The sequence below is a fragment of the Pseudopodoces humilis genome, chromosome 13 (assembly GCF_049639895.1).
Source record: "Pseudopodoces humilis isolate 2021_Gansu_Grassland_sample_001 chromosome 13, ASM4963989v1, whole genome shotgun sequence".
Classification (NCBI taxonomy): Eukaryota; Metazoa; Chordata; class Aves; order Passeriformes; family Paridae; genus Pseudopodoces; species Pseudopodoces humilis.
In genome coordinates, this window is record NC_142212.1 from 16,286,012 (window position 1) to 16,307,872 (window position 21,861).

Sequence of the window (21,861 nt, forward strand, 5' to 3'; positions counted from 1 at the left end):
GTCAGGCACTAGATGTCCTCAGTTACCCTGGTGAGGCAGGCTGTGGTTAAACAGCAACACACAGATGAGATCGGAATTCAAACAAAACACAGGCAATTTGTATTTCAGCTGTGAACAAATAAGATAATGATTACAAGTATGTCTTTATTACCTCCTCAGCGGCATTATACAGACTGGTCTCTGTGAACAGTTCCACATCTGCATCAAAACATCACTCCACAAATGCAACAAAGCAAGCTGGAAACCTGCAAACTTAAAGGTCCTGGGGAACAACTGCAACAACTGGCTGCAGCAGCAGCTTGCTTGATAGGCAGGAGATGCCACAGGCATGTCATGGGCTCCCCTTCCCTCCCTGTGCCACCCAGGACTGACCCTAAGCAACATCTGAAAAAAGTTGGATATTCTTATTCTCTTATTCTGGGCCTCCTCCTTCACTCTGTACTTCCACCCTTCAGAGAAGTTCCTAAAAACAAAACCCTTGCAGAGCCAGGCATGTGGAGAATGACAAGAGGGGCTCAAGATCTACAGCTTCACAACCCCACTTCAGTTTCCAGTTCCTCTGCTCAGCTCTTGCTAACTGGAAACCGCAACCACTCTGAACACTGGCCTAGAGGTTTTACAAACAATACTCCAAACAGAGCAGACCATCCTCAACCCAAACCCACCTCAAATTCCCATCTTCTCAAGAACTTCATCCAAAATCACCCTGGTTCTGTCCCAGCAAGCTGGGGGGCCAGGCTGAGTGTCAGTGTTGTGCCAACACGGATGTGTTGGGCTGAGCTAAATCCTGAATGCCGAGGGAAAAGCCAACACAAAACTCCGTGGCTACAGCACTGAAATGAAGGAATGTAAACAAAGCTTTAAATGGGGAACAGGCCTTGTTACACATCTCCTTTCCTTTTTGTAGGAAAAGCTTTGAGAGTGCTGATTCCATGAGCTCTGGGTAAGGAACTGGACTTGGGACCACTCAGCTCCCTGCTCAAAGCACTGATGGTTTGCAGCAGCAGGGAGCAGTCAATGTATGAAGGACTTGCCAGCAGACAAACCTCAAATGCTGCTTGGAGAAATGCAAAAGCACAGTGTCATGGGGGTAATTTTAATGGGCACACCTGCAGGTTTTTTTAACACCTGTTTTCACCAGCAACCTGGAAATAAGAATAAAATTCAGTGGTGGTTGTGAAGTTTATGGACACTACAAAAAGTAGGAAATGACAAATAGCTCTGAAGAGAGCAAGACTGAATAATCTCAACTACTGGGTGACCAGAAGCATCTGAAACCCAAATCACTCTTAAAGATAGGTGGGTGTCTCAGGGGGCACAAACTCCAAAGAGGACCCAGCATGTGAGCAACACAAACCCTAAAAGCCATGTTACAAATAGTAAAGGCTGTGGCAATTCCTGGGAGCAAGGGTAGATGATCATCAAGTATTTTCATCAAGACAAGGACACCTCTGTCTCTGTATCACTGGAGGGATGCTGAGTGAGCCCAGCTTGGCTCCCTCAGTACAGCTGATGGAGAAGGAGAAATTCTGACCTGATACTCTGATGTTCTGAAGGTTGCTTGGGGCCAACCTTCCTTCAGATGAGGCCACTGCCCCTCTGCACTCCACTCAACACCAGAGGCCAAAAGAATTTAGACCACAGTGATTCACTTCAAGCCCCTGAAATAACACACACTGCACTTTCCCAAGCACTCAAGGAGAAACAGGAGGAATGCTGAAGTGGTTTTGGTAACACACTTTTTAGTTTATTGACCTATACAAAATAATAGGTCTAAAAAATTCAGGAGTAGTAAAAGAATAAGCAAAAAGAGCTTTCGCATTTCTAGAAGGCCATACAAATATGCAAAACCAAGGAAATAAGTTATTTTTTATTTTGTTTTTGTTTGTTTAATTCCAAATCGCGACTCTAATAATACAAACAACTAAGTACCAGCTTAACAAGTGTGTCCTTCTGTATATATTACATGCTCTGGAATACTGGTAAAAAACGTCAAAAAAGTTTATCAGAAACCTTTCTATTCACAATATGAACAAGGAGTAACTAATCTTTTGTATAAAAGAACAAAAGAGCACCATTTCTGGAATCCTGAAGCACAGTACAGCTGAGAAACGAGAGAGATTTTACCGTATGCAGATGAGTCATCAGCAATCAGGCAGGAAAACCCCAATTTGTTCCTACAGATGGATGACCTGAGGTAGGTTTATCCCTCTAAAATCAAGACTGCAGTCACATGGTTTTTTCCTACACAAATGGTTCTGTGAAGACGCTGTTCTGTCACTCAGTGACTCCGCAACGCACCTGGGCAGTTCAGGTGACTCGCGGTACAATCCTAATGCCCCTCATTTTAAGGCACCCACTTGGCTGTGTTTGCATCCACCTTAAAATACTGGCCATTGCTACCAAATCGCTCCCTGGGGCTCCTCACTGCGGATCCTCAACCCACTGTGGCACAGCAATGCTCATCACCCGATGAACAGGGGTCACCGTGTGGCCACAGTGACAATCTGCCTACTCCTCCACACAGATGTACCATGGAAAAGTCATTAAGTGGGCCGTTATTAATTATGTTTTATCATGGAAAAGAGAGCTCGAAGTTGACTGCTTCTGTTTCCAAATCTACAACTACCTATAGTTTTACACGACGTATATGTCAGGGAATTTTTTTCTTTCCAGAACTTGCTTGTGGTGCTAACAAACACTCTTAACAACACCCCAAAAACTGGACAGACTCATTCAAACCTCCATAATAAAAAAATTCCAGCCTTCCTTCAAGTAATGTTCCAATACTGATTCAGTCATCCTTTGCCTCACTCACACACACAGTATCTATCCGTCACAAGCCTATGAAACCTCTTCCAGGTCCTCATAAGCCATGGCAGAATAAATTTTCATTTTTTCTTCTTCTTTCAGACATCAGATTTGTGCTCCTAGAGTTCCTGGTTTTTCCACAAGTGTCTCCTTTTCACATTTTTTTTTTTCTCTGAGGTTTGCCTTCAACACCTTCCAATCTTCCCAAAAAGTGCTTGCTAAATATAAATACTTCAACCAAGTGCTGCATCTGGTCATAGATGAACTGTGGCTTGCCCTGGCTCCCGTGGGCTGTACGGATTCACAAAGAAACGCCATTCGTGGTAAGACTTTGTCAGTTTGCTACAGTCCCTCTTAATGCTGAATTCAACTTTTCCCAGCAAAACAGCCTGCTTCCTCTTGTTGTTCCTTTTGCAAGTTCCACCCGAGGTCCGCCTCGGAGCCGTGGCGTTCTGTGCAAGGCACGCAGGGGTAGGAATGAGGGGCTGCACGGGGGCTACACCAGCGTCCCGGGCTTGGAGTCCTCGTGCCAGTACAGTCTCTGCTCACTGCTGGGCAGCCCTTCCTCCAAGCCATCCTCCTCGTCCCTGCCCAGCTGGCTCGGCTCTGCGTACGTCCTGCAACACACACATGGCACCAGGATCAGCTGAGGGTCTTCCCCAGGCCCCTAAATTCATGCACCTCCCCTGGGCTCAAAGTTATGCTGGTTATTTCAAGTTTGCCCCCAAAGACAAACCCATTTCTTGTGCTGTAATCAGTAAAATTGTGTGCAAGAGGAATTTCAGCTGCTCAAAACTGTCACAGTATCGATGACTGGTTTGGCTTGGTGGGACTTTAAAGCTCATCTTGTTCCAACATCCCCACCCTGGGCAGGGACACCTTCCACTGCTCTGCCAAGACTGCTGGGTGTACTGATTGCTTGTTTGCCATGATCACATTAATGTAGAAAATAAAGCAGATGAACAATCAGACAAGTGATTCAGAATATGGAAAATTAATAGCTAATGAACGTCATTTAGATAAAGCTGCTAATAACAAGCAGAATTTTCAAAGCTCAATTATAAGAAATTAAAAAATTAATAGAAACAGTGTTTTTAAACACTGTTGCCATAGAAATTTAAAATCACTTCAGTAAAACAGCCCGTAGCACTTAGGGAAAAAAAAGGATGTAGCAGCAGCTTTTATGTATTCCCTTACACTTTCATTTATTTTAAAACAAACAAAATTAAAAATTCAGTATTTTCACACAAGTCGGTCTGGCAGCAAGCACAAACTGCAACCCACAAAGCAGGAGGCACACGTGGGGTACTTATTACACTGAGCATAAGTGTATTTAAATGTGATGGCATTTGTGGGGGCAGAGTCACTCCCCAGGGCAGGAGCTTCCTGTCCTCACAGCCAAGCGTTCTGCACTGGGGGGGACACCTCAAAAATGCCACGCAGAAGCAGCGAGAGCTGCAGGATTTCCTGCAAGGACCAAGCAGACCCTGGGCTCTCTGCAGCCCTGGGAGAGCCCCCACAAGCAGGGGGTGTCTGCAAACAGCAGCATATCCCCCATGGCTGCTGGGACCAGCTCTGCCAAGGGAGATGTGCTTGGCAGAGGTGGTACCACCTCAGACATGAGGCTGAAGAGAGGGGTTTCCTTTCCCTTTGGTTTCCCAAAAGTTTATCAGCAGGAACACTACAGCTTCAGAAACCCACCAGGACTGTGTCCTGCAAAACTGCTGACGGGGTTCAGGAGAGACCCCTCCATCAGAGGGACTGGGCTCTGCCTGCAACACTGCCCAGAGCATCACAGCTACCAGGGAGTGCAAGATGCTTGGTTGTCCAGCACCAGGAAAAAGTTGCTGAAGCTAAATTAGTTGAAGCTAATGACAGCTTCAGTGTCGGGGTACAGTGAGTGGTGGTACAGCTCATCTGCTCCACACAGAAAACCCACTCTCACAACATCAATTTTATAATTACTCTTCATCCTTGCTCTTTGAAACCAAGCTGATTTGCTCAGAAGTTTAATGAGCCTGTGACATGCAGCAGGAAGGGCAGGAAATCTTCATATATTCTACTCACCTGCTCTGCAAAGGAAGGTTGCCATAAACATTCCCATAACAGCTGGCGTAGGAGGAATGAGACAATGTATCGTAGTCTGAAAGTCCCAGTGCAAGGGGGTTTCTCCAGTTCCCAGCAGTGTTTGTAGAAGATGCTGGAATTAAAAAAAAGCATTAAAACAAATTAGACCTTTCATCAGCTAAAACAGCTGAGGCAAACAGGACAATTTTCATCAGAGATTTCTATGGGGTTTTGCAGGACACAGGCAGACAGTGCAAACACAAATATGATTTACAAGCCCTGTAGAGAGGCAGGGACTGTACAGGTGGTTTTCTGGAGCTTTTAAAGTGGTTTCTGACCCATTCAGTGGTGCTCACTGGACTGTATTTTGTATCACAGCCACTGCATTTACATGGCATGAAGCTTTGTACGCTGCTGCTAGTTGCTGAACACATCTGTCTGGAACTCAAATGCTCTTTGTCCTTCTCTGGGTTACTGTTCTTACACAGAGAGCAAAAGGCTGTTTTATCCTTAGGAGAAGATAACAAGCAAGACTTTCCTTCCAAGAACGGAACAAGATCCTACTTGGCTCCTCATCCACCTTTCAGGGCAGAGCTCTGCTCTGGCTTCCACTCTTCACTGAGGCAGTGACAGGGGGCAGAACCGAAAGCACAGCAGGGACTTACAAAAACGCTCAGCACAGATGGAATCGGACATTACCCGAGGAGAAAGACGACACCCGGCTGCTCGGCGAGCACGGCGTCTGCAGACCAGCAAAGCCCAAACTCCTCTGAGATCCTCTGTCAGACTCAAAGCCTGCCTGCAGGCTGTGGCCCTGCTCCTTCTGGCCGGAGGCACGCTGGTACCAGCCGCGGAGATGCTCTGCTACTAAGGCCTTGTGAATGTTTTTGGTTATGTGCTCCGTTTTAGCCACCTGCTTCCTCGGGAGCCTCAGGGTCGCGTAGGGGTTGTGTGGAACTCTGTCCACCTCGTCCTCGTGGTAGGAGCGGAATTCCCTGTATCGCTCGTATCCGCAATGCGCCGACGAGCGGTAGGAGGGGTTGACGCTGTACTGCCCCTCCGTGTCGCTCTCATAAACATATCCTCCATTGTAATAAACCTCAGCCTCGGCCAACGGGCAGTACCCAGGAATATAGTAATTAGAGGAAGGCTGCTCCTGATTTTTGTGGAAGGCACCACTGCGGACGTCCTTATGGGCCAGGTTTGGCATGCTTCCCGAATTTGCAGCAGAAATGTTGTGTTTCTTCGACCGCCTTCGGCCCCTGGTCCTGTTGTCAAGCGTCTGGGTGGTGTAATATGGATTGGGAGTGGGTGTCACGCAGTAATACTCGGCGCTTGACTGGCTGGTGTAGGATGAGCCATCGTCCAGGATCTCTGTGCTGCTGCTCCGCTGGCACTTGGACAGGGAGAAGGCTGTCTTCTCAGCAGGAGCCTCGGACAGCAGGTGGGTCTGGGATTCCAGACTTCCGCTGCGCTGCCGGCAGTGGTGGGGGGAAACATCTGGCCTAGAACAACACAGATGTTGGGTGGTTAAAGGCGGTCTCACACAACCACACACACAGAGCTGGGGAGAGCACACATGGACAGGTCAGCTGCCTCCCCAGTCCAAGCACAATACAACTCCTGCCTTATCTTTCCACACAGAGTATTTGCAATGCACAGAACTCAGTTTGGCTGAATTTTGTATTGGCTGCAACAGTAGGAGATCTGCATTATAATAATCTGTCATGGTGAGCAAGGTTAATCTGTGACAGGGACACACAGAGCTAAGGTCACAAACACACATTTGGTTATGATTTATAGGAGGGCTCCCTCAGCTTTTAGAAAGGTAAAACCTACACAAATAAGGAGCTTGGAGCAGAACATGGGAAGCTGGGTTTCCTTTGGATCTGTCTCCCAAGGCTGCACTACCCCAACCAACCAAACCTTCAGCTCTTGACATTTTAAGGTACTTAGCATCTCTCCTTCTCCAGCACGGATTGTCAGCTGCCTAATAGCACAGATGAGCTCATATTACAGCTGGCTTCCCACAGCAATGGCTCTAAATCAACATTTTGAGAACCTGACCCTGCTGCGGGAAAACTACACAGCAAACGACCCTTTGCCCTCCTACCACCCTTTGCTTGTATTCTCGTGCTTCCCCAGCTGTGTGTGGCACGCAAAGCACAGGTCCCTTACTGCAGGTGGCTGCTGCTGTAGGCGTTCCGTGTGAGCACGGGGGTGGTGGGCATGCTCCTCCCGCCGTGCGGCTGCGCCGGCCGCTCCAGCGTCCGGAAAGGGCTGCTGTGCGTCGAAAGCACGTCCCTGCAGCAAGGGAGACAAGCCCAGTGAGGTTAAACATCACACAAGTCACAGCACACCTCAATGTGTGGGTGCCTGAGGTCTTGGAGAAACAAAAGGAAGGGGAGAACAAACAATAACAATAAGTGGATGTGTGAAAAATGAGAGTTGTTAAATGGGAATAAAAATTCAACCCCTTCCCGTGGTTCAAGGGAGGTCTTCACAGGAGGATCGGCAGGAAAAGCTGCTGCCAAAGGATGGAACCATAGAGGACAGGCAGAGCAGGTAACAGAGAAGCAAACAAACTAGGTTTTCAAATGAAGCACATCACAGCTGAATGGGTACATATGGCTGTAATTTAACTTCTGAACCTCATGTGGAGGAGTGCTCTGCATATCTTGAGAGATAGATGAGAAAAAAGCAAAGACATGGCATTGCTCAAAACTCTAAAATGTTCTTAAGTGTCTTTAACAGCCTGCTCACACAAGACAGTCCAAGAAATCTCAGGATCAGTGGGAATCCCTACACTGGGAACAGCTGGTAGCACCAGATCTGACATGATCACACAATCATTTACTGCTATTGATGTGCTCCATGGAGCTGTTCTAGCTCAGAAGGTGCCCAAATCCCATAGATACACTCAGCTGGCACTAATGATGGAAGCTGGCTGAATCCCAGTAACTCTGCTTGTAAACAGAATTCTCCATCACGCCTTACATGAATTATGTCTGCTTTGACAACATACCTGCTGAAATACTGGTGCCATCAGGAAGGATGGGTAGGGTTTGGTGCTGCCTGAATCCACTAAGCACAGTCATCAGGAAAATGACAAGTTGTTAAACTAACACTGAAAAAACCCAGAGGCTGACACAAAGAATGACAGCAGTAGTATGCATGAGCAACTCCTTATATACAGCCCTTGCTATTAAGCTTCTCACCCATCTTAAGCCTCCTGACAAAAACTACACTACTCTTTGGTTTGAGATACTTTGTCAACTGCTCATACAGATCTTTGTTCCTAACCAGGAAATTCAGCTCCCATCACCAAATCCTGTAAGCCCAGAGGAGGCAGTGGGCTCTGCTGGAATGCTCAGCAGGGGCAGGATGGAGCTCCTGGCAGCAGAGTGCAGCAGCAAGTGAGATGTGCCTACCTGGAGTGTCTGCTTTCCAAGAGCTGCTCGTTTATGGATGACTTCCTGAGATGAATTCTCTCCACCCCAAGGGACTTTGGTGGAGGAAGTCTTGGAGAAAGCTGTGCAGAGCTGGGTCTCTGTGCTGCTGCAGGAAGTGATTCACTGACTGTTGGAAAGGAATATGCATTTTGTTAGAGCAAAACCTGTGATATTTTTGCCCTGTGTGCAAATCTGTGGCCCCTAAGGAGAAGCACTTGGCAGTACAGAGACAATGACAGGAGCTGTGGATCTAGAGAAGATTTCCTGCCTGCACTGAGCTCTCTCCACACAGACAGGACATCGTGGAGGCTCCTACAGATCCCATCAGCACAGACTCCTATGGGGACTACACCCAGCTTGGGGCTGTGCCAGATCACAGAATGGAACTTCCTGGGAAAACATCTGTTTGCAGAAGAATCCTTTCCAGAGCCAAGAGCTGCAAAAGCCAGTTCCTCTCCCTCACCTTCCAGCTCTTGAAAATGACATTTTAAGAATTAGTTTTGAAACAACCTAAAAGGGACTGACTTCAAAAGCGATTGAATGAGCAAAGACAACTGACAGACACATTTGGCTGAAGGCAATTGGGAAGATGCTGGTTTGATCCTTGTTCTCACTTTGCTTAGGGCACAACCAGGTCCCGACAGAGCCAACAGGAAACTCCAACTAATACATATAAATGCAGGATGAGCATCACAGAGCACATGTTCACAAGCCTGGCTCCACTTCTACTTGTACAAGCAGGAATCAGGTGTAAATCCATTTTATAGCACCACCTGGTACAAGTCTAAAACTGGGACAAAGTGAGATCAGAATCAGGCCCGAACTGAAAAGTGAGTAATAATTTACATAGTGTTTGTCCCCAAATGATGATTATCCAGTTTAAGGGAGAGGCAGGCCAAGTCCTTTCCACCTTGTGGAACAGGGTGTGAGTGTGTCTGTGGGTGTGTGTGTGAAATGAGTAAGCTGAGCAAACACCAACCCCTGCAAGATGTAAGCTCACTAGGGAGCAGATAAGCGTAAATAGAGCGTTAGTATCTGTGACTATTCCACTTTTCTCTGTTTTATGGTAGCTGTGAGGACAGAAGGGCTGGGCTAATTCTCTCCATTTTTAAGTCCTTCAGTTCTAGGCCAGGCCCTAGGGACAATGTATTTGATACCCACAGTGTCCTCAGCTTGGCATGTTGGTCGTGTTAAAACCAACTTCCTTCTCTAAAGATGACTCAGATCAGCTCATAGGGCAGAAACTTTCAATAACTAACCCATTAAGAGGAAAGACATTCCTAAGTAGCTATTTTTCCCTCTGCTATAAAGTAATTTATCATCAAAAGCCACCAAAACTATAGAATCCTATAATGACTTGTAACGGAAGGGACCACAGAGCTCATCAGAGAGACACCTTCCTCTAAAAGGTTTTGCTCAAAGCCCTGTCCAGCCTGGCCTTGGACACTTCCAGGGACATGCTCAAGGACATTAAGTCAAAGAAATATCACTGAACAGACAAACTTCTTGGGGGAAAAAAAAAGGAAAAGCATCATACCATCATCATAGGTGGTTGTGTCTGATAGGGAGCTGCTCTCAGATGGAATTATATCATCTGTGAATAAATACAATAAATACTTTAAGCATAAAAGAGCCAACATCAACTTACAAATATCTTCATACAGTTTATTTGCTAGAGTTTCAGAGCCAGCTGACACTTGTAACACTGCAATCCATATTCTTTAGCCCCCACAGCCTGAAGACAGTCCTGGTACATCATCACTCTGTGTTCACTGCAGTTCAGCAAGAGACCCAGGTAATTATCAAAGCAGAAATTATTTATTTTTTATTTTTTTTTAATCTGCAGCAGGAATCAGGCCAAGATTTACAAAGGTGTTTTCCACCCCACCTCCAACAGATCCCACAGGGTATTTAGGTGCTTCAGTAGGAGCCTACAGACACATGCAGACCTTGGCTGTTAGCAGCCAATCTCCTCTAGTACACCTGAAACCCCACCAGGTAGGTACAAAAAGCATTTTAAAATTTGGCATTCACTTTTGAATGTTTCATCTGCGTACAGATCCTGTTTCAATTAAATTAAGATCAATCCAGAATAATTCCACTGATTTCCATCAAGGTATTGCAAATTCCAAGAACACAGATAAAAGGAACTATTGCATGGGCACACTAATTTTTTGTTCCTTTTACATTTTGTTACTTATTCACGGCACTTCACTGTACCTATCTCACCTTAATGCTACACACTGTCCCTCACTGAGAAACAGCCTGTCCTTGCTCAGGTTTGGAGCAGACCACCAGCAGCAGAGAAATGAGGCTGAACTAAAGATAATTAACCCATGGACAGCTCAATCCCTAGGCTGTTTCTGGCAAGATATGGGCTCTCTGTGGTGGGCTAAAAAATCTCCATGAACCTTCAAGCACGAGAGAAAGGAAGCAACAGAAAATGACAGTGGCAGCCACTTTGTGTATGACAGCTGCTTGTGCCCTCAGCCACCGGCAGCACGTGCAATGTACGCTGCTCCTGCTGTCACAATTTGCTGCCAGCAAAGGTCTGGTTACAGGAATGTAGTAAATAGAGCAGCTGTTCAAGAACAGCAAAAATCAGGACCGGCCCCTGCCCTGGGGGCACTTGTCAGACCACTGAGGATGGGCTGCAGCTCTGCCTGCAACCTGACACTGGGAAAAAGCTCCAGGGGAGCTGATTCATGTGGATTTGACCACGGGGTGGTAAAAGATGGAACTGGGCCCAGTGTGGGGAGGAACAAAGCCTGCTGAGGAAAATAAAAAAGCCAGCCTAAAGCTACAGTTCTGGATTCAGGGGGGGTGTGCAATGCTGACATATTCAGATATGGTGACATATCTGAATTTAAATCCCAGGTTTGTGCAACTCCCTGCGAAAGAGGAAGAAATTCTGGGCTAGAAGCAAGGAAAGGAAAGAGAAAGTAGAACACAGAAAGCAGTCCAATATGTCCTTCACCTCCTCTCGCTTGGGGCTGGGATGGAAATAGCTATGGTTTGATTCAATAAATCAATGAGACTGTTTAACATATTACTTCCAACAAGCCACTCTCCGAATTCAGACACAAATGACTCATCACTGCTCAGCCTTCTGAAACCCAGACCTGGAGCTTGAGAGCACCGCTGATGCAGCGACAAAGTTCCACATAAAATCAATTACTGAAGCAGGTGACAGCTCTGCTCCAGGTGAACAAATACACGCTGCAGGGTGAGAGCCTGGGAATGTAGCTGCTTCTTGCTGGCTTGGACAACAGGGCATGAAACTGCCAGCAACAAACAGCAGTGCCCATGGATGGATGGATCTCTCTGCTCACCAGCCCTCCTGGTCATTACCACACACCAGGTGTCCCAGGTAATACAGGACCTTCCACAATCAGTATCCAAACTGGTGAGCAAGAGGCTGGAAAAACAGATGTTTCCCTCCCCTCTGTCAATCAGGAACAAGCTGGGCCACATTAAATACCGATCATCAGCCTTTCAGAATAATCACTTTGTGATGATGGATAGCCCAGTGATGCCGTGGTGTGTCAGGGGTAAGGATTCAAAACTCCTTCAACTGGCTTGGATACTAACAGGTTTTCACACATTATCCTATGAAGCAGCAAGAATCTCACTTCCCTTAGGAGAACCACACTCTCAGAACAGAGGGGCCAAGAGTATCTGCTTTTACTGTGCTCACCACTGGCAAATGGATGTGGGCAAAAATCTGTTTGCTACTAATTGCATTCATAAACTCCACTTATGACTCCCTGGAAATCAGGAATTCTGAATCCAGAAGAAGTGTCTTTCATCCCTATGTCCTTGATCCTGCAGAAAAACCTGCCTGCTCTATTTCTGCCGGAACTGAAGCACCACGGGAGGGACGGGGGAGAGATGGTGCATGTGGCATCTCAGATGTACAACTGCACTCAACACACCAGGAACTGGGGCATCAGAAAAGCTTCATCCAAGGTGCTGCTGCCAGCCTTTTTGTGCACAGCACCTTCAGCCCACATCTGGTGCTGGAACACGTCTGTGCTTGCTCCTGAAACTCTGCCCCAGTCTACCCCCAGCCTACAGCAGTGCACTGAGTGTGTCAGATTCTGCAGTTCCATCTTTTTTTTCTTATTTAACTGCCTTGGAGAAGATAAAAATCATATAGAGAAGATGTAAACAAAGTTTCTGAATAAGCCAAATTGCTCTTTTCCCCTCCTGTTTGCATCAGAACATGGGGAATTCTCTCACCGGGTAAAGCCAGAGTTGATTTCTGGGTTGGTTTTTTGCCACACTTGATTCTATATTCATTGATGGAGTTTTCTATCTCTTGCAGCTTTTTTACAGCATCAGCATACTCTTGCTTTCTTTTCTTCTTCACGTTTTTGCACAGGTCTGGCTCACTGGCAAGTTTCTTTGCAGCTTCCACCAGCTTTTGGTGTATGATAAAATTGCTCTCCAAGTCCTGCAAAGTAGGATCCTGCAAATTTGTGAGATGAGTTATTTGCTTGTACTCCAGAGAGAAATTATCAATGAAAGTCATTAAAAAGAAGATCTATTTTTGTGGTGATGAAGTGAAATCTTGAGCACAAAATACAGAAATGCCAAAGTTAATACACAGAACAATCTCAGCATATGAAAATTAGATCTTATTTCTGGCTAGGGTACAATTTTGAGATCTCTTGAGCAAGGTCCAAAGCTCTGAATCCCAGGTGACATAACACAGGCTCTTAAATTCAGGTTTAGGCTGCTAAACCTCCTGCTATGAGTCCAACCCTGAAAACATCTGTTCAAAATCTCTCCCTACTTCAGAGAAAACAAAAATGGAAATTGGTATCACCATACCTACGTAAGAGGGAGTTTCAGGCTTTAATTAATTGTTTGTAAACTACTTTGAGAAGCTCAGATGAAAGGCACTGCAGAAGAGCTAAGCAACACGTTATTAAATCTGGTCAGCAGGATTTTGGTTTAATAGCATTTAAGCAGTCCACAAAATCACTTTGCTACAGACAAGGAGCACAGCAGCCCTGTGAGGCAGGGCAGTGAGTTTCTGGTGAAAGATGCCAAGTGCCCAACACCTACTTACTTGGATGATACAGCTTGCTAACAAATCTCACAAGGAATGAGGGGGAATGGAGTGTGTCCAGAAATTGCAAACATCTGAATTACCATATCACTCGAGCTGGTCTCTGCCAGCAAAGTTCATTTCAGCCTCTTGAGCAATGCAGGGAGGTTTTACTCAGGTGGAACCTTCATTAAGCCACAGGTAAAACTCCTCCTCCTGTCATCTGTCACACAACTATGCTCAGAGACAGATGGTTTTGCCAGGAGGACAGTGCACACCCCTGCCACGTTCTGGGTTCAAACACCATCCCAAGATGACGCAAGTCAGTGCTCCAGAAAAGCTCAGAGCCAAATGGCATTATGCACCTGATCTTCTCTAATTAGCAGCAAAATATCCATTAAAATTCATGCAGCTGTGGCCAAATCAGGGGTTCAGGTCGGGTGAACTTAAGGCCTTTAGAAACAGCCAATTTCCTGGCCTATTCAAAGTGTGCCCAAAAGAAGGGCAGAACCCATCAAAATTTCTCACTCCACGCAAGCAATTGTCCCAGCTGCCGCCTCTTAAAACACCCAGGGAAGGGCTGGATTATCTACAAGTGGCTTTGGGCACTGGTCTGGCCACCCCAGCCCCGCTGTGCAAACAAGCTGCCAGGCTCACCTCCTCGCTGGGGAGCAGGTTGTCATCCAGCTTGAACGCCGTGCCAACGCGCCTTCTCACCTGGGGAGGCTCCTCTCCAGCACCCAGAGGATACTCCTTGGGCATCTTGCCTGTCAGCTCCTGGGGACAGAAGGGCTCCAGGTAAGGCCCAGTGGGAGAAAAGGGCTCCCACCTGCCCGACCCCAGTGTAAGGTGCAGTTCTCACCGCTTCTCGCAGGCAGATTTTCTTCAGCTCCTCAACTTTCTGAAGCAGTTTTTCCTGAAGGAGTTTCTCTTTCTTCTTTAGCTCCATAATTTTCTCCTTCTTTTGCTCTTCGCTGACTTCTGAATCCTGAGAGCCTGGAAAACACACTCTGTATCAGAGGATTTCCAGGTAAGGGCCATTTTTATTGTCTGGTAGTCTCATTTCCCTTTTAACAAACTCAAGCCCCATTACACATGGCTACTTCCCATTTATGTGCAGTATTACCTGATGAGATCAAACTGCCATTGCTGGCCATAATAAGCTGGTTCTTGGCCTCCAAAGTCACCAGCTTTGACACTTTTGGTGTTCCCATCTCTGTCAGATCCATGGCGATATCATCCAAACTTCTGGCTGATGGAATTTTTGCCTGAAGGAGTTAAAAAAAACCAATCCAGCCTCATTGAGTTGCCTCTAATTAACTTCAGAGCACATCACAGGAGATGACATTTCACATCTCCCACAAAATTAAGGGCTAAAGCAACAGCATCACACAGGTGCTTGTGGTATACAAGGGCTGCTTGACATTCCTCTCCCCCAAAACCTGAACCATCTCCCAGCTCAAAATCTCTGCAGCTTTCAAAACAAACACAGGAAAGGAGACAAAAGAAAAGGCAAATTAGACACCCAGACATGGGAATTCCCTCTTCCATGATTACACTTCCACAGGCCTTAACTGGAGGCAGGCTAAAATGGATCTAGTAACAACACTACCACTAGTAGGCTGCTCAAAAAGCTGACAAAAACAATTTGTAGTTTTTCTCTGGAGAGTAGTTAATCCGTGGAAAAACATACGCTGAGGGATATACAGGAAACGTGTTGAAACCTATGCTTGCAGTAAAATGCCTCATAACTTACTTTGCTTTGCTTCCTGTCCAGGTAAAACTGGTGTTGACTGATTGCCATCACCCAGATGGACTTGATCAGGGAAGTGTTTGCATACCAGGTCTGTACCACCAGCCCGCTCTGACCAAAGGTCCTTCTTGACACTGAAATTCTGAGGAGGTGAAAAGAAATGCAATTTCAAGACAGGTCTTCGAGGTTTGAAGTTCTCTTAACCAGGTGAGGCTCAGCCTTTATTTTAGGGATACAAAAACTCAGATTTCTTTCATCCCATCACCCAGTGCTGCTGCAGATTTGGCCATGACAAACAGTCCTCCTCCTGCTCCAAGAACTGCCTTTATGGACACACAGGGAATCTGAGAGGAGACCTAGAGCTGTGACAGCCCCAGTCTGCCCTGCCAAAAGCTGGATCAGGATCAGTCCCAAAGCCCAGAGTCCTCAGGTGTTAGCTCTGAGGCATCTCCCACCCCATCCACTAGCAGGTGAGGATGAATTCCCACTCTGGGTAAAGATGACCCCGAGGACAGAACTGCCTCCTCCAGCCTCACCTGCGGGGATCGTGTACTTCCACAGCAAATTTCTTCTCACGGAAATAGAGATTTTCCAGCTGTTTCCATTGAAATAGCTAGAATTGGGGAGAGAAGCAGAACTTGGTCACTAAATCACCAGTCCTCTCACCCCAAGGTGATATAATTTCAGCAAATTACAATTCCTGTGTATCCTCAGCATGGACTGAGCAATAACTACATTCATAACATCAATTAAAAGAAGCACATAAATATAGGATGCCCCCTCAGTAATTTCACACTTTTACAGACAATGTGTAGCAAATTGAGGATTTTGACAGTGACAACATCTACCTCCATCAACAGCACATTTAAATTCTCTGCTAGAAGTTCCCAGAGATCTTGGCAGGGCAGCTAAAGTAATTTTCTCTCTGATTAAGCGCAAAAATCTCTTTACAAAGTAATTGTATAGACAACCATGGTCTACTTCCCTGAGTCAGAACATCCCCAGGGAATGGCAGCAGCTTGGAGAAACCAAGACCTTTCTCCTGTGAAGACACTGTCTGAGACATCCAGCGTGACATTTTGGAACAGAGGTACAGCGTGTACAGAACAACAGCAGCTACAGGAGGAAGCCACCCCCAGCACATCCTCCTGCTAGAAACCCACATATTTCCTGCAAAGTGCCAGCTGGGAGAAGAGATCAAAGTCAGTCAGGGCTTGGCAGCTGCACCCATGGGATGAGGATTTCATATAAATTTGCTCTCCTTTCACAGCAGCATCAGCCACCCCGTGGGGATGAGCCACTGGGGGCTGCATCTTCCCAGCCCAGCCTCGCAGGTTTTGGCAGCACCACCTCCTGCCCCCTTCTCCAGCAGTGCCAGAGTGCCTGGATGCACATGGGGACCCACAGGGTGTCCCCAGGGATGTCCCCCTGACCATGATGGGCCGCAGAGCTGCAGCAGCACGTTGGAATTTTACATCAGCTGTTTTCCAGAGCTGCAGCTCACATGGAGGTACCAGAGGTGCTTCCATCCAGCTGGCAGGCAGGGACAGGGGTCAGTGAGAGATTGGCCTCTGACACCAGGGATCCAGCCAAGACATCCAGGCCATCACAGCAACTCCCTCCTTTCCCCACTGGAGTTTTCCCAAAGCCTCCAAGGGTGCAGCCACCACACCAGAAACCCCCAGGACACACAACATTCCCACTGGCCTCTGCCAAAACCTGACATGCCGTGCCACCTCCCACTACAGAAGGACTTCAAGTTCTGTAAAAAATGAGGTCGTAAGCTGTGATGCATCTGAAACACATTTTTAACACCATGACACATAACCCAGTGCATTTGTGTTTCGGGGGAAAAGTGGCTCTTTCCACAGCCTTTCCCTCGTTTAATTAAAACTTTCCCAGGACTACAACTATTAGAAGCTGCTGTAGAAAAAGTGAAGCCAAGTGGAAATGTAATTTACTTGAACAAATTATTTTCTAGAGGATTGTTGAAGTTTCCCTCTGCTGCTTAAGTAAGTTTACGTTTTTCTCACAGCCCTCCCCGCCCAGCCACACCGTGCCAGAAGCGCCTCTTCGCAACTCTGCGCTGAACTTTGAAAATAAATACATTTATAAAAACGCGAAAGGAAACAAGCTGAGCAGTCTGCCAGGACATTGAGCAAGAGGTGCCCGTGGGTGCTCCAGCAGCGATCCCAGCCGGGATCCCGGCACAGCCCCGGCTGCTCCCCCGCGTCCCGCACTCACCTCGCCGCAGCCCCGCTCCCGATCCCGGTGTCCCGGTTTCCCGGCCGGGCAGTGGCCAGGGAGCCATGGGCAGGGCAGGGCAGAGCCCAGGCTGCCGTGCCGTCCCTCCGTCCCTCTGCCGTGCTGCTCCGCTCGGCAGCTTCGCCTCCCACTGCTGACACACGCCTGACATCACCACCCACCCGCTCCCCTGCGACGCCTCCCACACCCCTTTTTTTCCCCAGATAAAGGGCAAACCCAGCAAGGAGGGAGCAAGGAGGGCTCCAGCGAGGGGCTGCACCCCTTGGAGCAGCCCTGGTGGCTGTGGGGGCCGGGGCAGGGGGGCTGCCCGGGGTCCCCGCGGTGCCGGGCCCCGCCAGCCTTGACTCACACCCAGAGGCAACAGGTTCGACCAGAAGCATCATCCCGGCGTTCCCGGCCCGCTCCCACGCTCGTAAAAACCATGGGCGTGCTTCAAACATGACCTCTGGAAAAAAAAACTGTCTCGCTGCCTTTTATCGTGGCGGGGGGATGATGACTCCCCGTCCCCTTTATCACTTCCCTTGGGGTTTTTGCCCTCCGGACGCGCTGGACATTCCTGAGGGCTGCGGGAGAAGGGGGCACCTGCCCCAGGGTGAGGAGGGTCGCGTTTGGCAGGAGGACAAAATGCAGCACCTGGAGCAGCCTCCTGCCCAGGCAGAGGGACACAGGGCTCTGTGCAAATCCGGGATCGCTTGCCGTGCCCAGAAAGGAAAGAAAAAGGCGTTTGCATTTTGAAGAAAACCTGCACGGAATTGCCTCAGGATGTGGGTAGAGTTTTGCCCCATTTCCTCCCCACCCTGTGAGCTCCATCCCAGCCCAAAAGGAGCTGACGGGCGCCCCAAGCATTCGCAGCTGGGTACATTCAGCACGAAGACATTTCAGCCTCCTTGCCCAAAGCCTGAGGTAACTCCAGCTCCCCCCTCTGCTGTTCCACAGCAGGAGAGATGGGAATTGGCATTGTACCCAATGCATCTTTGCTCTTGAGGACTGAAAAGTGCCCTGTCCTCAAACTATCTCACTTAAGAACAACATAAGCTCCTTAGCTGTCACCTCATCTGACAAACCCTCCTAACTCGGGTCCTTGTAAAAAAGACTGGTGATTAAATGAACAGCTTCAGAATAAGTTGTGAGCTAGTAATATTTATACAGATGCACATAAAAATAATCCCGAATGAAAGTATTACAAGTTTCTGCTCCACACGCTTGGATTCGTGAAGACAAGAGGGAAATAATGGACTTGATACAAACAAGGATAAAGCAATAAAGTAATAACTTCCTTTAACTGAAATTTTTCTAACTCATGGTCAAAAGGCAGCACTCAGGAAACCATCACTGCTCTAGAGATATCCTGCTCCCTTCAAATACTCCCCACCCTGTACAGACATGTTCCTAAATAGTTCCTAATTTCAATCTTACCTAAACTACCTGCATATTTAAAGACAAAAGAGTGGCAAAAAAAATCTGGAAATCTGGAACTGGTTTTTGAGGGCTGGAAGAACAATTAGGAATAATTAAAATGTTTTTGTGGAAGTTTTGCAATGTATGTTTCCTTTAACCAGATGATTAAGTCCACCCGAGCTAATTAATGTTTTCTTAATAGCCTTCTCATCCATGTAGGTTGTCAGAACCTTAAACGCTCCCAAAAACTACTGAGCATCTCAGGGGCTGCCTGTTTGAGTAGAACTTGGCCTGGTCAAGGTTGTTTTTCTGATTATTTTTTTGTTTTTGTAGAAGGCAGAGGTGCAAGCTCTGATCACATCTCATTCCCAGGCACCTCTGTGCACCAGCCAAACTCCTACCCCCAAGCTGCTGCTTTTCCAGCCCACGAGTTTAGGCTTCCCTGCATTTCTACTGTGATTCAATTCCAGATACCAGGGAGCACTGAACAAAAAGAAATCGCCTTCCTTCCCGCACAAAAAGAACGGGAATAATCTAAGGCGACCCAGAGAGACATGGCACGCCTAAATGTTGAAACACCTTAAAAGAAGAAGCTGTTTTTTTTAACCTGGCTGACCTTGCATCCAGTTTTGAATAAAATGCAAGTTTGTCTCAGCCTGACAGTGGGAGCAAACTGGCTCAGAGAAACAGCCCTATCAGAATCGGGATCGCAGGCAGGAGCTGGCAGAGACCCTGCCCAAAGAGACGAGCAGAGCTGCTCAGGGGCTCCTGGATCAATATTACTGTGAGCCTGATGGATTTTGGTTTAAAAAAAAAAAAAAAAAAATTAGTGTTTTTTTATAGTTTCTTTTTGCAAGGAGGTGAAAATGTGGAGAGCAGCTGAGTGCAGGGGCTGTGCGGCCACATGCTGCTGCACCAGCCCACCTGCCAGAACTGCACCTGGGGTGTTCCCAAGGTTAGTGACAAATTCTGAGCTGAATCACCCAAGCCTCTGGCTTTCTACCCAAGGGGTCTTTGGGTAAGGTCAGCAGAGAAGTGCAAGCCAGACCACAGTGTTTGGAGCAGCCTTTCCCTCAGGAAGCACTTCCAGAGCACCTGGTGGTACGTGCAGTGCCTGCAAGGAGGCTCAGCAACCAGCACCTCGGGAGCTGGCTGGGAACAGCAATCTGCAGACAAATCTGGCAATTCAGAGCAAGGAAACATAAAAGATTTCTGCCCACAGGAATGCACCCCACCCGATGAGGGAAATTACCACCCTGGCAGCAGCGCTGGGAGTAGGGCTGTGTTTCAGCCCCTCCGCTGCTCTCAGCTGTCTGGCACCCTGCCTTCAGCTGGAGTCCTGTGCTGTGCTGCTGTGCCTGCCCATGGAGGGAGGCACCTGAGGAGAGGGCAGGAGAGCCAAGTGCCCCACCTGCAGCAACTTCTGAGGGAAGGAGGCAGACAGCTCCCACCTGTGCCAGCATAACTTGGCACAGCTCACCTGCAGGCATCCTTCATCCCTTAAATATTAAGCCAGTCCTCTAAAACAGGTCTTCAATCATAATTTTTGCTGATACCTTATGATCCTTTTTTGCCTGGTCCTCACTAGCACTGGCATCGTAAGACTGAGAGATGTCTCAAAATCAAACTGCCCAAAAACGTTTGTGTTTTGCAGAGGTGGCATTCAAACAACTTTTTTGCACATCTGGAAAGAATAACATTTCAGAGCAGTCTCGTAAAAGCTCTGTGTTTATTTTAAGTAATTATGTGAGCTTAGTATCTTCTATCTAAATCAATGGCTTGGTGAGAAATAAACACCATAAAAGAAATCTCTGCCTAATTAGAGCTGCCTGCTGAGAAGGCTGTTCCAATGCTGCTGTGTTCTGAGCTATTCAGCAAAGCAGGACAGCAAATTTACATGAAGTAAATGTTATGCAAGGGAAAACTTTCAGCATCAACTCTTAGCATATGTTGAATCAAGAAAGGAATATCATAATACCTCCTCCTCACAGCTCAGAAACAATGCATCCCAACAAAGAGAAAGTCAGGCAAAAGTCTCAGGAGGCTTGCAAGGATGAACAAAGAGCTCCTGGACAAACTTGGACACAAAAAAACAACTTACAGAGGGTAGGAGAAATACAGAGAAATTGTCTGAGCAGCCAAGGGTCTGGTCTGGAAAGCCAAAGCCCTGGAAGTATTAAATCCAGCCAGGGATATTGTGAAGGTGCTGAGGCCCTGGCACAGGGTGCCCAGAGAAGCTGTGGCTGCCCCTGGATCCCTGGAAGTGTTCAAGGCCAGGTTGGATGGGGCTTGGAGCAGCCTGGGATAGTGGAAAGTGTCCCTGCCCATGGCAGGCAGGCTGAAATGAGATGATCTTTCAGGTTCCTTCCAGCTCACACCAACCTGTGATAAACATTATCCATTTCAAAACAAAAATATGCTAACAGAAACACTTCTGAGAACACGATGCAGTCAAGACATCAAGCAGTAGAAGCGATATTCTTGGACATTTGAAACAACACCACAGCAAGATTAGTTCTCTTCAGATAACACGGTTAATTTATCACGAGGGAGTCGCCCACAGAAACACAATGAAGTGGGAGAACAAGTCAAAGAGCCAGCCAGCTGCCTTCTCCAGCCCTCAGAGGAACTCTACATATTGGCTGAACGCAGAATAAACTCAACTCATGCCTTAATACACCCTCCATTAACAAGACATGCACTGTTTATCTCACCAGTGAGAAGAATGGGGTAGAGATAAAGGGAGATCTATTCTGGCTTGAAGAGACAAATGAAGTCCTGGGACCTGTCTTATACTTTTCCTAATTGATTCAGAGGATACCAGGGACAGGATCTTGGCATGTCACCCCACAGCAATCAGGAGGCACTTCTCCAAGCAGGAGGTGACTCTCAATATTAACTGCAACTGAAAGAGAATATGTTTGCAAAGCAGCAGGACTGCAGCGTTAATCCCAGGTCTGAGCTCAAATCTGAACAAGGGTTGCCAAACCCAGTCTGTTTTAATGCCCTGTGAGACTTCAGGATAATAATCAAGTGAGCTCAGTATAACCTCCAGCCAG

At 47.3% G+C, this 21,861-nt stretch overlaps 1 protein-coding gene across 3 annotated transcripts in view; it reads right to left on the reverse strand.

Moving 5' to 3' along the window:
• Positions 1 to 1,722: 1,722 nt before the first annotated feature.
• The window catches only part of FRMD4B (FERM domain containing 4B), a 90,538-nt gene continuing 70,399 nt past the window's right edge, over positions 1,723 to 21,861 (reverse strand). For all 3 annotated transcript variants that reach the window (XM_088061867.1, XM_088061868.1, XM_088061869.1), the window contains 12 exons: positions 15,676 to 15,752; positions 15,143 to 15,281; positions 14,513 to 14,654; positions 14,249 to 14,382; positions 14,044 to 14,163; positions 12,573 to 12,801; positions 9,868 to 9,924; positions 8,310 to 8,457; positions 7,057 to 7,182; positions 5,578 to 6,383; positions 4,879 to 5,011; positions 1,723 to 3,428 (listed from right to left, as the gene is read on the reverse strand). In XM_088061867.1, coding sequence (XP_087917993.1) covers positions 3,308 to 3,428; positions 4,879 to 5,011; positions 5,578 to 6,383; positions 7,057 to 7,182; positions 8,310 to 8,457; positions 9,868 to 9,924; positions 12,573 to 12,801; positions 14,044 to 14,163; positions 14,249 to 14,382; positions 14,513 to 14,654; positions 15,143 to 15,281; positions 15,676 to 15,752 — 2,232 coding nt within the window. In that variant the 3' untranslated portion in view covers positions 1,723 to 3,307. The remainder of the gene's footprint in view (positions 3,429 to 4,878; positions 5,012 to 5,577; positions 6,384 to 7,056; positions 7,183 to 8,309; positions 8,458 to 9,867; positions 9,925 to 12,572; positions 12,802 to 14,043; positions 14,164 to 14,248; positions 14,383 to 14,512; positions 14,655 to 15,142; positions 15,282 to 15,675; positions 15,753 to 21,861) is intronic.